Consider the following 22334-nt stretch of genomic DNA (forward strand, 5'->3'; position numbering starts at 1 on the left):
CACCTGCCTCCAGCATGGGTCCCCTCACTCAGGAAGGGCTACACCAAGACCCTAGCTCAGAGTTCTAGAAGCACAGAACGTTTTTCACCTCTGTATCTCTGCTCATACCATTCTCTACCCGGAGCCGATGCTCCTGTTGTAACTCTCATTACAAGTCTGTCTCCTCCGCTAGCATGTGAAGGTGTCTAAGAGATAACAGTTTTCTGTCGCACAGGTACCTCAGCGTCAGGCAAAGTCAAGACCCGGAGCTGGCGCCCAGCAACTACTTGAACTTAAGAATAAAGTAATGGGGTGGGGGAAAAAGTGAAGTAATAAATTTATGAAACTTAACTCGTCTCCTCAGAGACCCGCGCAGGCGTACGAACCCCTCCCGAGTCGCTAGTGGGGCGTGGCGATGAAAGGACAGCGAGCGGGAGGTTTAAACGCCCCAGCACTGCGGTCCCGCTAGCGGGGCGGGGCGGGGCGGCGCATGCGCGCAGCCCACGGCGCCGGCTCAGAGGACCTTCCCCGCATGCGCGGGATCCCGGATGCGGATCTAGTTGGTGGAAAGCGCGCGGGTCGGCAGCAATGGCGGCGCTCGGTATTGCGAGAAGTGGTGGCAATTGGTTTTCGGCTTTGGCGCTCGGAGTGACTCTTCTCAAATGCCTTCTCATCCCTACCTAGTAAGGGATCCGCAAGGCCAGGGGCTGGGCTAGGAGGCCCGCGGTCGGTCAGGGCGGGAGAGAGAAGCGCGGTTGACCCGGGTGTGAGAAGGAAAAGGAACTTGAAGTTGCGTAGTCGCCGCTTCGCCTTTGCTACGCTTCCCATTCTACCTATTGATTGTTGCCTGACCTTATAACTATATCTTAGTCCCGGTTGTCTGGGTTCAGGCCAGACGTAGTCTTATTGAATGTTTGTGAGCCTCAGGGCCCTCATCCTGAATATGCAGGTTAGAAACACCCACCTCCACTCTTCATTCAGCTAATGTTTATCAGCTGCCTACTGTGCTAGGCACTGTTCAGAGTTCAGGAGATGCGGGGAGAGGAAGGCATTTCCCCTCCTCCCATGGGTGGAGTTGGTGGGAGTAGATAGACAAACACTGGAGTTTCAGGTTGTGACTGTAGGGCAAGGCTTTACTTCTCTTTTCAGAGGTGATGTTTCAGTTAAAATCCGAAGAATGAAAAAGAAGGAGCAATGTGAAAAGCAACTGAGACATAGGAAAGAGCAAGTGCAAAGGCCATGTGGTAGGAAATAACTCCGCGTTTTAGGGACAGAAAGTGGCCATTGTAGCTAGGAGCAGTAAGTGAGGTGAGTGGCACAGGATGAGGTGGGCAGTGGTCAGATAACAGGTTAGACTGCAGTGTAAAAAATGGATGCAGGACCAAGTCTGAGAGCTTGGAAACCAGCCAGAAAGCAACCACCAAGTTGTAATGTGTATACAGTGAGTACTTAATATATATTAATATTAGTTTCCATCTTCTGTTCATCCTTCCTAACCCTTCTCCATTGACTTTTTCCCTCATTTCTTTTTTCCCTTCCTTCCCTGTTTAGGGTTTGGTTTATTGGTAGCCTTTGGTTCAACAGTTGAGCATCAGCCTGTGATCCCAGAGATCAGGGTTCCATTCCTGGTCAGGGCACATGCCTGGGTTGTGGGCTGATCCCCAGTAGGGGGCGTCCAGGAGGCAGTAGATCAATGACTTGTGCAACATTGATGTTTCTCTCTCCCTCTCCCTTCCTCTCTCTGAAATCAGTAACGACATATTTTAAAAAGAAAAAGAGTATGTTTGGACTTTTGGTCAGCCCTTTAGATAATTCTGAGACCCTTTTCACTTGTAATTTCCTCGAATTTTCCAAAAGAAGGTCTGGCCTCCAGATAAGTGAGGTGTCAGGATTATGTAATGCCTCTTTGTGTCTTTAAAGGATAGTGAGCTGTGACTATGTAGGGGGTATTGGTCCATTTAAAAGCATAATGTTAGAAATGTGAAATTGATAATTGATAAAATTTCGTTTTATTCGTCTGATTATTTCCAATAGCCATTCCACAGATTTTGAAGTACACCGAAACTGGCTTGCTATCACTCACAGTTTGCCAATGTCACAGTGGTATTATGAGGTAAGTTTCAACTTTCACCTTTTTGGTTGTGTTTTGGGGAGGGGGTGTTTTTTTTCAAGATGATGTGTGACATCATAAAGTATTATTGATATTAAAATAGTTTCGATGTGATCATAAGTCAAATAAAGCCTTATAAAAAGTGTGTTCTTTCCTTAGTTCTGCCCTCTGGAACTATTAGGGAATTCTTTTACTTCAAAATGAATTTACCAAACTATAAATTGGTAATTAAAATATTTGCCACACCTCTTTTGAAAGCACATTGGGTTGGGAAAGAGGAAAAATTGGGTTCTAGGTCTGACTCTGCCACAGTGTTGAAAGTATATTTCATTTCTCTGAGCCTTAGTTTCTCATCTGGCAAATGAGGATTTGGAATGAATTATGTCTACAATCCTATCTTTCCCTGACATTTTGCAATTTATGAGGAAAGGAACAATCAAATGTGCTGTGTAGGCATCTGGTAATGTACGAACTAGTCTATTATTTTTTATAAAAACCATTTATTTTTATTTCTGGTATGAATTACTAAATTATATGTGATACTCATTTTACAAATAGGAAAGTTGAGTCTCTGAGACAGAACTTGAACCCAGGCTAGTGAGTCATTGGTTATGCCATAGCTTCCTTTTTGTATTTAGATGAATAGAACTATGTCATAATCAAGTTTATTATTACAAGGTTTTAGATTAATTTCCTTTGTACTGTAGTTGACTAAAGAAATTGAAGATCATACTTAGAGTACAGGTTTTGATGTTATGCTCAGTGTTAACAAAGAAAGTGTTCTGTTCGTGGCATATTTTAAATGCAGTTTCATTTCATGTGCTTCTTTAAAAATCAGAGAATCTTTGCACCCTCTTTTGTTTATTCAGTTACTTAGGATATGTTCTATCTTCAATTTTTACCACAGGCAACTTCAGAGTGGACCTTGGACTACCCCCCTTTTTTTGCATGGTTTGAGTATGCCCTGTCACATGTTGCCAAATATTTTGATCAAGAGATGCTGAATATCCACAATCTGAATTATACCAGCTCAAAGACCATACTTTTCCAGAGATTTTCCGTCATCTTTACAGATGCACTCTTTGTGTATGCTGTGCGTGAGTAAGTCTGAGAATGTCATTTTGTGTGGAAAGTATTGAGGAAATAATTACAGTATTAATCTATAACTCATTGGGGGAAACAAAGTTCATATATAGCAAAATTTAGAACAGTCCAAAACTGTGGTAAGCTGCACAGTGAGTCATTACAGTAAGCAGTCTACCTGAATCTTGTGAAAGAAAGTGGGGGAGAAAGTGAGGTTACAAGGCAGAGGTAGGACAAGTGATTGTGAGTGATGTGAAAGGTAGTCCCAAGTAGAGTTCCAAAACCATTTCTCCTCCCCAAATGGCTCCATATGCTTTTCTTTCCTTCCTTGTAGCAGCCCCCCACCCCCGAGGATTCCATGACCTACCCTGTTCTTTACACACACATACATACAGCACACTACACTCATGCACACATATGCATTGTGCTAACCACCAATGGAGTTTTCATTCTAGTAAACTCAAGAAATCTTATGGAATGCTTTTAGTTATCATCTGAATTCTTTCCTTCATGAAGACTCTTTACTAATTTTAAGTTGTGTTCCTATTTTGTATTTTTATGCTTTGTATCTTTTACCTATAAATTACTTTTAAGTACTTAAATATACATATATAGAACGTTTTGCACAATGACTTCCAAGTAGTAAGTTTTGGGTTAACGTTTTCTTTTCTGTCATAATACTTAGGCTTGCTGGTATGATTGTGACAGAGCAGTAACTGGTGTTCATTCAGTGACCCTTGTCATAAATAGATCATTTCTGTGTGTGAGACCTTCTAGACTGAACCCTCACCCCATTCAGGAAAGAGTCCCTTGGGAATGTGTTAACCCCTGTTTATTCACATGGAGTAACTCCTGTTTGACACCCTAATTTTCAGTCTGTTTATGACCTCACAAGAGTTGGAAGGAAAGGTAATTTGTAATGCACTCCCTTTTACTCAGAATGTTTGAATTCAAGCTCCCAGGGAAAATGTGTGCAAGCAGAAAGAGAGAGCAAGTAGAGTTCAAGTCCATCTGCAATGTAAAGAGAGCAGTTAAGTAAGATAAAAATGTTGAAATCTATGTGCCAATTCCCAGAACCAGGCACTATGTACAGATTAGTAACTTAATTTTTTCAATTACCCTGTAAGGTTACTATCTCTGTTTATGAGGAAACTGAGGCGCCTTGGGGGAAAAGCAGGCATTTTTCACTGCTCTTTAATTATATTATTGTGTTCTACTTTTTGTTTTAGATTTCTTTGTTTTTAGAATATGACAATATTCAAATGAACCACATTTTAAAAAATTTTAATAGAATAATACATCCTCATTGTCAAAACTTTAGAAACCAGAAAAGCACATATACACACAAAGTAAAAATGACCTGTGCTACTCCACTTAAAGCTTTCACTACCAACAATTTGGTGCATATTATTTCAGCCTCTTTTCTGTGTCCAAATATAATTTTTATAAGATAAGAATGGAATCAGCTGATATTGTCACTTAATAATATGTATATCACTACCTTTACATGACATACATTTTTATAAGGGTTTTTTAAATTATTTGGACAAGCAGGAGCTGCAAGTTCCTGGATCTGTTTTGTATTTCCCTCTGCCCCCTTCCCAAACTCTTGAAGCTCTGTTACTCATCTGGCTGGTATGATGGTAGATGATTTAGAGTTCTGCATCATCCTGGTCTGCTTTTTTATAGCCTTCACCCAAGGATATGTGTTTTACAGATTTTAGAGATAGGGGAAGGGAGAGAGAGAAACATCAGTGTATGAGAGAAACATCAACTGGTTGCCTCCCCTACCAGTTGATCGAACCCACAACCTAGGTATATGCTCTGACCAGGAATCCAACCAGCAACCTTTCAGCACTACAACCAACTGAGCCACACCAGGCAGGGCCTGGTCTGCATTTTTTACTCTTAAGGACTGAAAAAGTATGTGCCCTCTCGATATTCAAAATCATTATTTTGGGGATTTTAGTGGCTGGGTTTTTTTGTTTAAAATTTTTTTTAAAAAAATATATCTTTATTGATTTCAGAGAGAGGAAAGGAGAGGGAGAGAGAGATAGAAACATCAATGATGAGAGAGTCATTGATCAGCTGCCTCCTACACACCCCTGACTGGGGATCGAGCCCGCAACCTGGGCATGTGCCCTGACCAGGATTTGAACCGCGATCACCTGGATTCTAGGTCGATGCTCAACCACTGAGCCACGCCCGGCCGAGCTGTTTTTAATTTTATTAAGTATAAAGACTTTGTTTCAAATCAGCATAGCTGAGACAGAACCACCCTGCGGTCTTTGTTTCTACTATCACCTTTTAAAGCAGTAAAAAATTGCATGGGCAATTTTATTAGGAATGGCTAATGAAATGTACCAGAGTGTATCACAATGTATATACTCTGTGGGAGTGTTGTGATGTTCTAATGAAGATCAAAGTTGTTTCTGATTCTTTCCTGGTTTTTCAATGTAGGTGCTGTAAATGCATTGATGGGAAAAAAGCAGGTAAAGAACTTACAGAGAAGCCAAAGTTTATTCTGTCAGTATTACTACTGTGGAACTTTGGGTTATTAATTGTGGACCGTATCCTTGACATTTTATATACTGTTCTCTTATTCTGTTATATATTAATTATAAGATTAATTCTTTTAATAATGGTGATTCTGAAACATGAGCTGCTTATGGAAATGGGTGTGGGGTAGGTTAGTGGGTTCCCAAAACCTTAGTCTCTCCCCAGCTTTACCTGACTGTGGTTGTTAGGCACTTTGTCCCTGTAAATTTAGTGGTGATATGTGAGAATCAGTTAAACCAAAAATAAAGCAATATACTAGGATTCTTAGATTAATCTAATATGTAGTTATTAAGCAGTTTTATAACACATTATTCTAATACCTTCTATAGGAAAGAGCATATCATAGTGTTGCATATGGGAACAGATAGGACTTCATGCTTTTCTGCCTTCTTGGTTTACCACATATTAACAGGCAAAGCTCTAAAATCCTAGTAATAGAAGCCTAATTTTTACAGTTTTCACAGAAGTAGCCTGGCTTGGAGGAAAACACCCAGACTTTGATTTAGAGCTCAGACTACCTTACAGGTTCATTGTGAGGCTTAATAAATAAGATTGTATAATACTATAAACAGTGGAGTGCTGCATGCTCATGGCCTTCATTAGCTGTTAGGTCCCTTCCTTTCTGGTGACTAATACTAAAAAACATTAAAAAATCCTTTTGCCCTTTAGTTGCTGGGTCTTTAAGGTAGAAAAAACATGGGAGAATTTTCTGGTTTTCATAAATTTTAATTTAAGAGTTTATCCAGGATTTGGCTGTTTATAGAAAACACATTTATTAGAAGTCTAAACTAGTAGTTATATGTTTGTCTTTAATTTGCCTATTAAGAAAGCATTTGCCATTTTTAAACTTAATCTACGGGCACAGTTCATTATGAATTTGGTATCCTTTGTTGTCTTTTCTTGACCTAATTTCAGATATCCATTTCCAATACAACGGCTTTTTATTTGGATTAATGCTGCTATCCATTGCACGATTATTTCAGGTAAACACAAAATAGGCTAATCAGATGTTTTCCCCCTTACGTTTGTGTTTTAGCCTATAAAGGCAACAGTATGGTGAGTGATGGGTAAATTTATTTGAGTTACCAACCACTTTTATTGAGTATTTTTCACAAATTCCATCTTCTCTTTTGAAAATTTTATTCATTTTACAGATAAGAAAATTGTACTCTTAAAAACTTGTGAGAGTATGGCAGTCCTGAAGTAAACTTGAGTTTCTACATCTGGTTGGGATCATTTATCTAGGAGTGAAATCTTCAACAGTTTTTACAATATAATAACTATTATGGTGGGGCTTTACCATCAGAAGGAAGCATGTGGTATAGTGTAACGGAGGGTATGGGATTTGGAATCAGAAGACCTGGATTGAAATCCTGACCTACCCTAATATGCTGTGTGACTCAGACAGGGGTTACTCAAATGCATTGGCTGCTTCAGATTAGGTGCATTATGTATAATATCTTATTGAACAAACCTTGCAACTCTGTGAGGTTGTTATAATTATTAGTCTCCTTTTTATAGAGGGAAAAATCAGAAATTCAGATTTTGGGGCCATCCCTGTGCACACTGAATCAAAATCTCTGGGCTTGTGGTTTAGAAATCCCCAGGGAATTTTAATAAACTGTTAGGTTTGGGAACCATTAACCTAACACAAGTCCTTTAACCCTCTCAGCCTCAGTTTTCTCATCTGTAAAATGAAATTTACCCCTTGTTACATTTTTATTTGTAAAATGGGTTTATCTACCTCACAGGGCCTTTGGAAAGATCACATTTGATAATCTATTTTAAAGTTACTTGTCAACTATCAATGTCTGGATAAGTTGTGTGTTTTGTTTTGTTTTTAACTATAAAACGCCACATAGTACTTAAAACATAATTGGTATTCAATGAATGATTGTTGAAGGGTTGTTGAACAAATAAGTTAAAGTTTAGCTATAGAACCACCTAGACCTTCTCTGAATCTTAAATAAATTATAAAATTGGTGAAGAGAGATCTGGAAGCATCTTATTCTTTTTCCTTATCATTCCCAACTCATCTATTCTAGACCACACCTGATGAGACAGTGAGAGAAGGAACCTGGCCTTTCATGGTCCCTTTGACAGTTTCCTTTGCTGAACCCCAGGACATTATCCCATTTGATCCTTCCAAAATTCCTGTGAGGTAGGTAGAATTCACACTTCTTTAGTTACAGTCGACTCGGTTTGTTTGTTTTTTTCATCAGAATACCTTTAGTTCTCCTAGGATCAAGTACTATCCTTGATGCCGTCAGCCTGATAATACTATATGTTACCTGATCTATTATATAAGATTTAAATAATTTTTTGGTAGCGAAGCATTATATGTATTCATCCATACTCTCATTCATAGCTTCTCTCCAGAAATCAACTCCAGCTATTATAAAACTTTATAAGGGGGGAGGTAATTTAATTATCTGGGCTTTAATTCCTTAGGGAGAATTTGTAGTGTGTTGTCAGGATGATATATTTTGAACCTCAGCATCAAGCTTAGAACTTAATAAATATTTGTTGAAATAAGGAATTTATGAACCCACTAGACTCAATATAAAAGCCAGCTGGAATTATTTGCCTGTATTCACCTTATATTGCATGAACACTATTTGCCTGAATTATAAAAAAAAATTATTTTAGAAAATTTAAATCATATACAAAAGTAGAGAAAATAGCATAGTAATCTACACACACACACAAAGGATTATTTTGAAACACCTCAGACATCATATTTCATTGTTAAGTATTTCAGAATATATCTTTAAAAATATGTTGTTGTTGTTTTATAATTTTACATTTTATTTCCCTCACACTGCCTTATGACCTGATATACGGTGCATAGTTGTCTGAGATGGGGAAATTATAAAAAATCATGTACTCTTCATTTTCTATATTATGTTAGTTTACAAAAACAATGAAAAGGATTTGATTTTAATATCTTTAAAAATATATGTGGGGTTTTTTTAATTGTACTAAAATACACAACATAAAATTTACCACCTTAATCGTTTTTAAGACAGTTTAGTAATGTTAAGTATATTCACATTGTTGTGCAACCATCTCTGGTGTTTTTTATTGTGTGATAAATTTTATCTAAACAAATTTAGACTTACAGGAAAGTTACAAAGATAGTATAGAGTTCCTGTACCCCTTGCCCATTTCCCCTAATGTTACCATCTTATGTAACTATAATGTGTTTATCAAGACTAAGAAACCAATTTTAGTACATTCAGATTTCACCAGTTTTTCCACTAATGTCCTTCTTCTGTTCCAGGATCCAATCCAGGATACTACATTACTGCATTTAATTTACCCTGGATTTTAAAATGATATTTCCCTTTTAAATCTCCTAGAAAAGGCATATGGAAGGAGCATTTCTCTTTGCTGTTCTCCTACATTTCAAGCACATTTACCTCTACGTAGCACCAGCTTATGGTATATATCTGCTACGATCTTACTGCTTCACTGCAAATAAACCAGGCAAGTTTTAGTGAGAATAGCAAAACTTCCTATATTTTATTTTTTCTTGACTTGAGGCTTGCTTGGTGAGGGATCTTATGAAGCACACAGCTATCTCTCAGCTATTGAGCCTATGTCACCTTTACCCATTCTGACTTTTCTCTGCTCTTGCCACATCATAAAGATTGGCGTACTATCGGGATCCTCCCGGTTTCACAACATGGTGTAAGTTATGGTTTGCCATGCTCCTGGTTAATGAGAATGTTTCTTTTCTGTAGATGGGTCCATCCGATGGAACAGTTTCAGCTTTGTCCGCCTAATTTCCCTGGGACTGATTGTTTTTCTAGTTTCTGCTCTTTCGTTGGGTCCTTTCATAGCCTTGGTAAGCCTTTTCTTTTTTATAAAGTAGTACATGCTTGTTGTTGTTGTTGTTTAGAAAAAATAGTAAATTTAAGGATATAAAACAGACAAACCTAGTCCTTTTTCACTCCTCTTCAGTATGATTCTCCAAACACAGGGATGGTATTTCTTGAGTCATTTTAGTGCATATTCACATACGTATGTGTATATATTTGTATGTTTAACAATATGTCACACACAGTCGATCGTCATTATCACAGGCTCCATAATTGTTAGCTTGCCTACTTGCTAAAATTTATTTGTAAACCTAAAAGTCAATACTTAAGGCACTTTCACAGTCATTTCACTGACAGCATTTTAAAGTACCTAGAATGTTAAAGATGTTCAACAAATATTTTCTTTTATCCCTTCTTCCCTCACCCTGAATTCAACTGAGTAATTTTAATTCCTCCTAAAACTGGAAAGCACTGCATTTTTTGTAAAGTCTTCCCTGCTTTCACTTTCTCTTCAGTAAACTTGAATAAGCTGCAGCCTTTCTTTGCACCTCCTAAATTCTTCCATTATTATACTTGGACTGGCAATAGTATTGGACTGGCATTCAAAGTACTTCCGTGTTTCTTGTCCTACTGGACAGATGAGAAGGTTAGACAGAAGAGCTTCTGTGAACTGCTCAGCATCACACTACTTACTTGAAGGATCAAAGACTGGAACTCAGACCTCATAACGTTCTACATACTATCCATAGATGTGGTTCTCTTTTTGAATTTGGAAAAGATTGATCACTGTTTAATCTTTTCAACAGAACCAGCTGCCTCAAGTCTTTTCCCGACTCTTCCCTTTCAAGCGGGGCCTCTGCCATGCGTATTGGGCTCCAAACTTCTGGGCTTTGTACAATGCCTTGGACAAAGTACTGACTGTCATCGGTACGGTAGCAAGCTTTTTTACTTAGACTCTGAATATTGAAAGGACTAATCACATTGAGAAATGAAAAAACCTGCTTTGTGTTTTGAATGAGGTTGAACCATTTGTTCTTCAGTTCTGCATTTCAGCTTTTAGAATGAACAAGGGAGTCGTTCTAGGGACTGAGGCTTCATTGCAGTAAACAGTCTGCGTGTCTTATAAAAGCTCTGTGGCAATGAGGTTGTTGACCCTTTCCTTGCAGGAAAAAAATAAAATATTTAGCCATTTTTAAAAGGTAATTTTTGCCTTAAGTAAAACATTATTCAGTAGTTAACCCTACTTTTAAACTGAAATATGGAAAGAAGCAGGACAGAAGAATGTGTAAGTTGTAACTCAAAGTAATAAACCAATAAGTAAAATGATAGCCATGCATTTTAGCATGAGATGAGAAGAAATGGAAAACCTAAGCTATGTTTTTAATTTTGGATTGTGATGAAAAATAATTTATACCTTGAGATGGTTCTATAGAAAATAAGTCGTTTTGGAAAATCACAGTCTTCATTTGTGAATACAGCCTAGGTCAATGGGAAGTGGCAGGATCCAGAGAAGGGTCACAAACTTTTTCTGCAATGGGTCAGATAGTAAATATTTTAGGCTTTGCAGACCATGTAGGTGTTTTGTTTGTTTGTTTACAACCTATAAAATATAGAAACCATTCATAGCTTCAGGGCCATGCACAAAGAGGTCACAGGTTGGATTTGGCCCCCCAGGCTAGAGTTTACCAACTCCTTAATCTAGAATCTGATGACTTGGTTGGAGGCCCACCTGCATAAATTGCTGGCTGTGTGGCACTGGGCAAGTCATTTGATTCCTTTAGTCCTGCTTTCCTCACTCTAATGAGATAATAGTACTTTACCTATTTCCATGAAACGTGTTGTGTGAAACAAATGTAGTAATAAAGAAATGGTATGTTGTCAGTGCAGGGGCTTTGGAACCAGACAGAACTGGGATCAATTCTACCACCTATGGTTGGTTACTCCATTTCTGTGTGCCTCGGGATGGGAGGCTAAAAATAATGGCTGCAAATCCCTTGGCACATGGGTAGATGCTTAATGCATGGGGACTGTTTTTACTGTTTTTGATACATACTTGTAGGAAATCATAATTTGATACTAATCCTTCACCCGCTGTGAATCTAGCCTTGATGTACGTGGAATTCTTAAAAACTAATTTCTTAACATATCTCAAAAACGCTTTAAACAACCAGTATGGCATGAGGTACAAGGGCCACTTGCCTTGTCTTGAGTCAAGAAACTGCTAACTTACTTTGTATATCTGTCTTAAAGATGTCTTAACATGGCAGGTCTGTGGCAGATTAGGCAACTGTGTTTCAGGGAAATCGTTATTAGCTTTAAGAGAGAATCATCAGGCTGAAGGAAAAGGGAAGAGGTGAATGACTAGGAAATATTTTAGTAGTATATACTTACCTACATTTCACTGATTTTCAGTGGCTCAGGACAGGGTTGTGTAGGTGCTCAGACTTCCTGACTGTCCTATTGGCTTGTTTTGAGGTAGGGTTTGCATTATCGTCCTCGGGTCTGGTTCACTTATTAAGTATTTCTTTATATACACACACACACATTTATATATGGGGGGTTTTTTTAATTGATTTCAGAGAGAGGAAGGGAGAGAGAGAGAGAGAAACATCAGTGATGAAGAGAATCATTGTTTGGCTGCCTCCTGCACGCCCCCGACAGGAGATCAAGCCTGCAACCCAGGCCTATGCCCTGACCGGGAATCGAACTGTGACCTCCTGGTTCATGGGTCGACAATCAACTACTGAGCTGCACCGGCCGGGCTAAAAAGTATTTATTGAACTCTGATGTGCTGCGGATAGGACTGAATTACTCACCATTCCTGCCTTTAAGGAATCCCCAGTAGAGTAGAGGAAATAGGTATGTAAACAGATACAGTGCAGTGTAGTGAACACTAGATAGAGACTTGTAGAAGGTATACCTGGCCCACAGGAAAATGAGCTGTATTTCGTTTTGCTTTTTTTTTTTAAATCATCACCCAAGGATATATTCTTTATTGATTTTTTTGAGAGAGAGAAAAAAACATCAGTGTGAGAGAGAAACATTGATTGGTTTCCTCCTGTACACTCCCCAACCAGGGATTGAACCCACAACCTAGGTATGGAACCCACAGCCTTTTGGTGTACAGGATGACGCTCCAACGAACTGAGACACCTGGCCAGGGAAAGAAAAATTAGCTTAATTTCTTGATTTAGGAGTTTTCTCAAATGAGTAAATTAGGAGTTAACTTTGCAAAGTGAGTAGGCCATTCTAAGCAAAGGGAGTAACCTATGCCAAGGGACATAAGTGTTGAGAGTGGTATGTCAGTTCATTGTGGCCAGGTTACATTTAAGAAAATGGAGGAGATAAGGCTGGAGAGGAAGAAAGGGGCTCGATCATGGAAGACACTGTATTCTATGCTTAGGAATATGGACTTTATCAGGCAATGAAGGATCCAGAGCTGGGGTGTGGCATGGTCAGACCTGTATTTCAGAAAGCTTACTTCATTTTAGAGGTGGGAGCAGATTGCTCTTCATGTTGCCTACAATGGGGTTCCTGTTAAGCTGCACATATTTCCTGTTCCAATACCCACAGCTGCCTTACATGGTATAATCTCAAGACCAGCAGCATTTTAGATAGAATAGCACAGAATAGAGTCAATGAAATCTTAACTTTGAACTAATTATAAGATTTCATAGCTTATTTTTTCTTTCTCAAGGAATTGATTGGTAAAATTTGGTGTGTTGTTGCCTGGCCAGTGTGGCTCAGCAGTTGAGCATTGACCTGTGATCCAGGAGATCATGATTCGATTCCCTGTCAGGGCACATGCCCAGGTTGTAGGCTCAATCCCTGGTAGGGGGCGTGCAGGAGGCAGCCGATCAATGACTCTCTTCATTGATGTTTCTCTCTCTCTCTCTCCCTCTCCCTCTCTGAAATCAATAAAGATTTTTTTTTTTTTTTTTTTTGGTGTGTCATTGATCAAAACAAAACAAAATGTCTACGTACTATGCAGGTTTGAAATTGAAACTTCTTGATCCCAGCAAGGTTCCTAAGGCCTCAATGACAAGTGGTTTGGTTCAGCAGTTCCAACACACAGTCCTTCCCTCAGTGACTCCTTTGGCCACCTTCATCTGCACTCTTATTGCCATATTGGTAAGAATTCACACGTGGTACTCATCTTTTGAGTTTTCTCTTCATTTCTTTTGTGTGACTGGTTAAATTTCAACTTGCAAGTTTTTTCAACACAGCACAAATTCCATGGCTGTACCCCTGCTATAGATTGAGGCATGTCCTAGCAATTCTTAGAGCGACGGAACACCGTAAGGAAGGATCACTAGTAAAGCCTCTGTGAGAGAAAGATTCTTAGACCACTTGTTCATCTTGGGATGAGGAAGGAGAAAAGCCCATGGAAGAGGGGGCGTGGGCCACACTGTGGGGAAAGAGGAAGATGTTTATAGTCAGGACGTCCCAGGTTTATGTTGTTTTCATCCATGGCTAACTCATCCAAAATCCAGAGTTGATCTGGGCTGCATGGATATTGATGATGACGGAGTCACCAGTGGCTGTGAGCATCAGATGAGACTCTGATATGAGTCAGATGCTATTAGAGGCTTTGTGTTCTTATTTGTTAGGGATTATGATGCCTTCAATTCCATGGTGAAATTTTAGTAGAATTCAATAAAAATAACTCAATTCTATCGATAATTGTACTCACCTTTAATTTGGGTTTCTGAGTGATCAAGCCTACTGTCAAGACACTGTTCCCACTTAATTACGTGGCAGTACTGGTTGGTAATTAAGTTCTATGGCCTACTTGTTCACATGTTCTGAGGTAAAGCTTTCTTTTCTAATACCTCAGACTTGTAAGCTGCTTATGGAAGGCCATAGTTTTAGTACAAATTACACAAAGCTAGGTGTTTATCAGTATAGAAAACCTAATGTATTAGCCCCAAAATATCTACAAACTTTTGTAGTTTGACCTATAGGTTCAGTGACAATTATGAAGATGTAATAAGGGGTTATAGTGGATATCTTAGAACTTAATTATCATTTCTTATTAATGTTGATGAATTATATATATATATCTGAATGCCTTTTTTTCTTAATAGTTTTTATGTTAATTTTTTATGGACTGTTCACAAAGTGATGAATTATCCCAGTTTAGTGGAGAATAGTCTTAAGACCCACTGTTTTACAAAGATGATGCAAATTGTATTCACATAATGCCTATTTTAAATGATACTGAAGTTTTATCTTTGCCTGTTGTTTCTAGCCCTCTATTTTCTGTCTTTGGTTTAAACCCCAAGGGCCCAGAGGCTTTCTCCGATGTCTGATCCTTTGTGCCTTGAGCTCTTTCATGTTTGGGTGGCACGTCCATGAGAAAGCCATACTTCTAGCAGTTCTCCCAATGAGGTAAGCAGATAACTCAGTCAGTCAGCATTTCTGGAATATTTCACAGCGACACTATTGTTTTCTTTTTGATCTGTCCCTTCTTGACATGTTCAGTGGGGTAGGCAAAGGTAAAAATGTACAGGAATAGGTTTATACCTAACTTGGGATCCTTGCAACCTGTGAAGGTTCTGTGGTATGCAAAATTGTGCATATTTTTCCGGCATATATTGGTGTGAGGGGTACTCTGGTGGTTAAGAACCATGACACAAAGCTTTTAGGTCTGGAAATTGAGTGGCAGCATAGTATGAAAAAAACATGGGCTTTGGTGTCTTCACATCTGTGAAAATAAGGTCCACTGTTCCTTGTTAAGTGTTGTTAGTTAAGATTAAGGATGGAGTCCGTTATGCAATAATACCTAACATAGGTATAGCATTCAGATTTTACAGAACTGTTATTTTGGTGGTTTTCATTTTCTTTTTTCTTATTGCAGTCTTTTGAGCCTTACAACAACCTTTAAGATAATTAACATAAGTGAATATCATCCCCTGTCTTAACATCTGCAGAAACTGGGGCTCAGAGAGTTTAAGTGACTTATTCAAAGTCACACAGCTAGCAAATAGCAGAGTAGGACTTAAACCTGAATTTTATGTTGCTGAGTCTTACGATTTTTTCACTGTGCCATGCTAAAAAGGCATTTTAAATGCAATAGTGTCCATTTTATATGTAATGGAAACCCAGTAGATAGATTGTAATAGAATTAGCATTTTTTTCTTGAGATTTTTCTTAAGTCCTGAGAGAGATCATTCAAGCTCTGAAAGAACATGAAGCAAATTTGTCAGGCCAGTGTATGGTTTGCCTGGGTTCATTTAGCAACTTGGAGTTTCCAAATTTAAAAATAGAGCAAAATTTCTAATGTCTTCAGTTAAAATTCTTACTGAACACCAGCAAGTGCCAGGCATTATCCAAGGGAAGAGCTGTAGGGTTGGAAATTAAATTCCAAGTTCTGTTGCCTGGCTACCCACCACTAGGCAGCTCCCATCCCACAATATCCCTTTCTTGGGAGTAGGCGATTACTCAAGGAAGCAAGATTCTTTTTTAAATATTCCCCAATTCAGTGTGGTACATTTTTGTACCAATTTCTTAAAGATTCCCACTAAAAAATTAATATTCACAATTGAATTGGACTTATAGCAAAGATTAGTATGTTGTATTATGCTTAAGTCAGTTCTAGAAGTGACAATAGATGCAATTTATTCAAGCTATTTGTAAGTGTAAGTTTCATTTGTTGTTTTAAGGAATTATGAGAATTTTTATTTTTAGCCTTCTCTCAGTGGGAAAAGCAGGAGATGCTTCGATTTTCCTGATTCTGACCACAACAGGACATTATTCCCTCTTCCCTCTGCTCTTCACTGCACCAGGTAAACAGCTTCTTTTTAGCTCAACAGGTTTGATTGCCATGCCCTTTTCATCAGAGACTAGAGATTAGTACTATCTGATTTAAACAACCTTAAAATCTCTTACGAGAGAGCTCATCCATTCTCTTAAGTAAAACCTGCAATTTGTCCCTAATTCTCAGTACCTTTAGATGTCACAAAAATGTACAATTAAGCTCAAAAAGTACTACTAGCACTATATAGTTGTGTCAGAGTGTTTATATAGCCTTAAGTCTCATAGACCTGTTCTTATTAACTAAATTATCATCTGCTTTTTTTTCTTCTTTTAACAGAACTTCCCATTAAAATCTTACTCATGTTACTGTTTACCATTTATAGTATTTCCTCACTGAAGACGCTATTCAGGTAATCCAATAAACTGCATTTAATATTATATTTACTCTTGTGAATAGTTTGCTCCTAAATGTGCAATAAGCCTTTTAAAAATTATTTTTACTGCCCTGGCCCTTGTGGCTTAGTGGTTAGAGTATCGGACCACCCACAGAAGGGATGTGCCTGGGTTGCAGGTTCCATCCCCCGGCGTGTGGGAGGCAACCAGTCAGTGTGTCTCTCACATCCATGTTTCTCTTTCTCTCTCTCCCCTCGTGCTCCCCTTTCTCCATCCCTTCCACTCTTTCTAAAAAAAAAAAATCCTCAGGTGAGGATTAACAAAAAATAAAAAATTATTTTTACTAGCAGTAATATAACATCACAAAAAATCAGCAAATAGAGGGAGAAATTACCCATAATCCCATCACTCTGACATGACAACATAGGTCATATCTGTAACTTAGGGAAATATTTGAGGAGGGACTAGTTAGCTTAAATTAAAACCTTTTATGAGAACTAAAAAGTGAAACGTAAAATATGCATTATGAGTAAAACCACATAAATACAGATACATAAAACTAAAAATTCTTACATATCTTAGAATTATAGGTGGAGTGGAATCATGGGTAGAATGTTTTTCTTTTCTAAACTTTATGTGTTGTTATCTGTATAATTTTTAAAAGCTTGCTTCGTATCTAATTGTGTTCATAAAACTTCATATATTTAATTATACTTAAACTTATTTAAAACCATGTGGCCCAACAATTCCCCTCTTAGCTATATACCCAAAAGAATTGAAAACAAGTACTCAAACAGATACTTGTATACCAGTGTTCATTACAGCTTTATTCACAGTGTGTGTGTGTGTGTGTGTGTGTGTGTGTGTGTGTGTGTGTGTGTGTGTCAATATTATTCAGACAGAAAGAGGAATGAAGTTCTGATATGTGCTATAATATGGATGAACCATGAAAACTTAGGCCAAGTGAAATAAGCTAGACACAACAGGACAAATATTGTATGATTCCACTTATATGAAATATCTAGAATAGGCAAATTCATAGAGACAGAAAGTAGATTAGCAGTAATGGGAACGGGCGAGAGGGAATGGAGAGATCCTGCTTGGGGTGATGAAAGTGTTTTGAAAGTGGATAGTGGGAATGGTTGTACAACTTTGTCAGTGTGCTCAATGATACTGAATTGTATACTTAAAAATGGTAAAAGTAAAATAGCAAAATATATGTTATTTTACCAAAACAAATTATATATTGTTTCCCACATTCTTATTCCAATATCAGCATCCAGCCCTCTTCCAAATGCACGGCTAATTCTCTCTCAGAGCTAAGTGACAGCCTAGGTAGATGATAATTGGGTACGTTTGGATTGTTGAGATAATATAATGGTATATCATTATCATTTTTTTCTAAATGTCAAATTGAATGCACTCTTTTGACTCTGGTTCTGGCTGTACTTCTTGTCAAGACAGCACAAATGCGAAGCTTTAGCTGAGAAATGTTTGTAAAAAAAACAGAATGACTCATCTAAATCAAACCACCTCTCCCTTTTTCTTCAGGAAAGAAAAACCTCTTTTTAATTGGATGGAAACTTTCTACCTCCTTGGCCTGGGGCCTCTGGAAGTCTTCTGTGAATTCATATTCCCTTTCACCTCCTGGAAGCTGAAATACTCCTTTCTCCCTTTGTTACTGACCTCAGCGTATTGTGCAGTGGGCATCACATATGCTTGGTTCAGACTGTTTGTTTCAGTATTGACTGACCCTCCTGTTGGCAAGACAAAGAAGCGATGAATAAAGGAACTGCTTGGATGTATTCCAAGTAATTATTTCATGGGAAATTAATCAGAACTTGAAGAAAGTTGCTGGTGGCATGAACCATTCAGTAGATCCGTTTGAGAACCATTCTTCTAGGCTTGGCCTTCCCCAGCCTAGCAACCTGATTGTCACCATGGTGAGAAGCCACTTGTCCTCCATAAGCAGTGAAACATATCTGAAACAAATGTTTCCCTCCGCTGTTAAAATTGTCAGATCATTCAGACTGCTGTGCTTGCTCCAGACAATCAGAGAGTCTGATCAACAGAATGATTATTTGTAGCCTGTTCTAATCATTGTCAGGCTATAAATCACAATTAGAATCATGTGCTAAGGGAGATATAAATAAAATACCATTTTGTATTTCTGCACAAGAATATTTTGAATCATTACCACTCCTATACCTTCCTATTGGTGCACACACAAGTAGATGGTGTACTGTCCCCGTTCTGTACACCTTGTTCCAGGATTTTTTTTTTTCCATTGTAACTATACAATGACCATACTCACAAGGCTGAGGGAATATTTAATGAATGGTTTCGCCTGTCAGCAGAGATTATAAACCATATCTCTTAGATTGAGTTAAGGATATCTTGTACAGTTTCTTTATTCTAGCAGCAAGCACTGCAATTTTGATAAGGCTGCCATATCTCAGACTTTCCTCATATGAGCAAACTTAAGTGGTTTTAGCAGCCTGGTCTTGTCCTCGCCCTCCCCTAAGCATACTTCAAATACACTTTTTATCTAGGACCCCAATTTGCCTAATATCTGCTGCACATTGAAATTCAGCCAACATTTATCTAGCTGACACTAAGAACTTAGACACATTTTTATTTACCCAGTATCCCCTATTAGAGGATCGGAAAGACTCCAAGGTCATTGGCATCCTGGGATGTTAATCCAGCTATTCCATCTCTTAAATTCACTGTATTTTCCCAGACCTCTTTAGAGTCTCATTGCAGAGATAAAGATGGGAATTTTGCCAAAGGGAGGAGGGGGGAGTCTAGCCCCTCAAGCCTGTTTGCCTCACCGCACTGCCCCTTGCCTCCTGTGTTCCAGCTGTCCTAACAATTCAAAGTTCCCAGGGTGCCATGCTGTTTTGTACTTCTGCTTTCTTTCGTTCACGCCATTTACTCTCCTTCCTCTTTGCTGATTTTTCTTCCCTGTCATCTGATTTTTCATACTTCAAGATTCAACTTAACTGCTACCATATCTATAAATATAAAGGTAGTACAGTGTAGTGATTAAGAATTGGGGCCCTAGAGTTAATCAGCCTGATTATAAATTCTACCTCCATGATTTTTTAAAATCTGTAGCCAAGTTATTTAGCCATTTTTGCCTCAGTGGCCTCATCTTTAAATTGATCATAAAAAATTTAGAACCCTCCCTGAGACATACTGTGTTCAATAAGTATTGTCATATTTTTATGTTTTTATTGATTTTAGAGAAGAAGGGAGAGGGAGAGAGAAACATCGATGTGAGAAACATCAATCAGCTGCCTCCTGCATGCCCCCTACTGGAGATCCAGCCCAAAACCCTAGCATGTGCCCTGAACAAGAATCTAACCAGCGACCTTTTGGTGCATGGGACGACACTCAGCCAACTGAGCCACACTGACCAGGGTTATCTTCATATTTTTATGGGTCTTCCTCTCCCTTTACCTTTTCTTACCCTCCACCAGAATTGATACCCCCACCATGTGCTTCCATGCCAGGGGTCTACTACCCTTAACAGCTGTAATACTTGACTGTTTATCTGTTTTCCTCAGGAGACTAACAACTTGAGAGCAGAGACCACACTTGTTTTGATAACCCCAGTTTTTGGCACAGTTGAATAAATGAAACACACCACATAGGCCATGATTAAAATCTAAATGTTTACTAGTACAAGCAATAACAAAAGGGGCCCAGTGTAGTTCCTCACATCTTTGCCAATTGGTGTGTAAGCCAAAAAAAAATTGGAAGATGAATTTGGATACATCTCAACAAGGCCAAATTTAACTATGCTTTGTAGATTGTGAATGTGATGTGATGTCAGAACTGGAAGAGCTCACCTGTTGCAGAGATTTCCAGAATGTTCTACAGAACCTCTGAGGCTCTGGGCACTGTCCCATCTTCCACCAAAGCAAATATGCTTTTATCTACTTCATATATTAGGCTTCATGTAAGTTTTTGTTTGACTTAAGAGTTCAAAGTCTGAATATAGTTTTTAAAGCAATTCAACCTCTTGTATTACTAAGAGTGCAATGGCTCCAGAGACTGAGGAATAGCTTGTTGGTGCCAACACAGACTAGAACTCTCCCAAGCACTATACTTTGTATTCATGTATTTAAACTTCACAGAGATGTGGGTGGTTTTCAACAACAAATTGCTAGGTTTTAGCAATTACTAAATAAAGTGGTGTTTCAAAGTGTTTTGAAATCTAGAATTAAGCCAAGTCAAGAAGAACAAGCCAAGGTTGCTATCAAAATTTAAACAAGTAAGACCTATAAACAACTCACTTTTTACCTGCTGTTTAATTGATATACAGTGTGCCAAAATCTCACAAGATAAAAGAAAAGTGGAAGGGACTTGGTGTTCTTGGTCACTGTTTACCCAGGCCAAGGCACAGAGGCAGACCCGGGAGAGAACTGCAGGGAAGATGAGCTGTGTGCCCCCTGGCACTGGTGTGGTTGTTCTTATCAAGGACTTCCACCTGGAAACTACTTGGTGAAGGAAGCGCTTCGGTATCGGAGTAAATTGCCCCCTATGTACAGTGAGTACAGCTTCTGTTTGCAGTTAGTGGGAGAAAAAAACATGACCTTTGAGAAAGATGTTGTGCTCTTCAGTAATTTGAAATTACATTTCCAGCATGATTGTGGTTAAAATTTTTTTTACCCATCTGTCCCCTCTTTTGTGCTCCAAAGAAGTGAACTACTGTGTTAATGGCAGCTGAGATTAGCCGATTTTATAAACCTCAAAAACTTGAATCAATATAGCCATTAGTTTCTCACAATAAAGCCCCATATTCAGCATCCCCATTTTATAAAAGGTCAATAAGTGTACTATTTTTTTTTCTCTCTCAGATGTCAGAAATAAAAACAATATGCTTTATATATAAAATAACTATGAGAAGAACAGGACCCATAGTGTACTTATGTACAGGTCATGGAATCCTAGAATTTTAGAAAGGCTCTCAGAAGAGCACGTAGGCCAGATTTATTCTTCATAGTTCCCTGACAGAGAACGGTATAGCTGATTAGGCAATGTGGTGGTGATCACCACCTCATACTGTAGCACACACACACACACCCAATATGTGCAGCTTTTTCTTAGGGCATTTAATGCTGAATTAATATTTTACTTCCTCTGACTTTTACCAGTTGGTCTCTGGAGCAATACATAGTGAGGGCCTGCTCCCATTTATAGGACAGCCCATCAAGTGATACATAAAGAGAAAACCCCATATTGTGTCTCTTTCTGTTGAGTACCTACTATGTGCCAAGTATAGTACCATGCTAAACATTACCTCTCAGTCCTTCCTAAAACTTTGAAAATCAAACTCACTCATTGCTTTAAAAAAAACCTCACTGATTCCTACTGAGTGTTATGTACTAGACAAGGTACTGGAGATTAAAAGGTAAACAAAAACATTCCTGCCACCAAGGAATTTATATTCTAGTGGCTAGAGGGTGATAAGAGGAAGGAAGAGTGGTATAAGGTGAAGTTGGAGAAATAGGCAGGGCCTATTATGTTATGCAGAGTCTTTTAGGCCGTTGTAAGGAATTAAATTTTAAGTTAAATAGGAACAAAAGAGTTTAAAATTTTCTGAGTTACATTTTCAT

At 38.4% G+C, this 22334-nt stretch overlaps 1 protein-coding gene across 5 annotated transcripts; it reads left to right on the forward strand.

The window, feature by feature from the left end:
• Positions 1-511: 511 nt before the first annotated feature.
• ALG8 (ALG8 alpha-1,3-glucosyltransferase) lies at positions 512-18878 on the forward strand. 5 transcript variants are annotated; one of them, XM_087821635.1, is made up of 13 exons: positions 512-627; positions 2014-2092; positions 2997-3190; positions 5633-5742; positions 6647-6714; positions 9094-9220; positions 9478-9581; positions 10362-10482; positions 13547-13686; positions 14807-14946; positions 16246-16343; positions 16652-16724; positions 18259-18878. In XM_087821635.1, exons 1-13 carry the CDS (start codon positions 512-514, stop codon positions 18488-18490), a joined length of 1602 nt encoding a protein of 533 aa, XP_087677761.1. In that variant the 3' UTR covers positions 18491-18878. The 5 variants fall into 5 exon arrangements, with proteins under 5 accessions (XP_087677761.1, XP_016051830.1, XP_087677762.1 ...); XM_016196344.2 differs by having other exon boundaries at positions 553-662; XM_087821636.1 differs by having other exon boundaries at positions 553-662; positions 13588-13686; positions 14841-14946.
• Positions 18879-22334: the final 3456 nt, after the last annotated feature.

The sequence above is a fragment of the Miniopterus natalensis genome, chromosome 11 (assembly GCF_054644295.1).
Source record: "Miniopterus natalensis isolate mMinNat1 chromosome 11, mMinNat1.hap1, whole genome shotgun sequence".
Taxonomy (NCBI): Eukaryota; Metazoa; Chordata; class Mammalia; order Chiroptera; family Miniopteridae; genus Miniopterus; species Miniopterus natalensis.

Bases quoted from the DNA above. Each gene is read 5' to 3' on its own strand.
- ALG8 (XM_087821635.1), top strand. From the start codon at position 512: ATGCGCGGGATCCCGGATGCGGATCTAGTTGGTGGAAAGCGCGCGGGT. The intron at 628-2,013 runs GTGACTCTTCTC...TATTTCCAATAG, and splicing joins TTTCGGCTTTGGCGCTCGGA to CCATTCCACAGATTTTGAAG. The intron at 3,191-5,632 runs GTAAGTCTGAGA...TTTTCAATGTAG, and splicing joins TTTGTGTATGCTGTGCGTGA to GTGCTGTAAATGCATTGATG.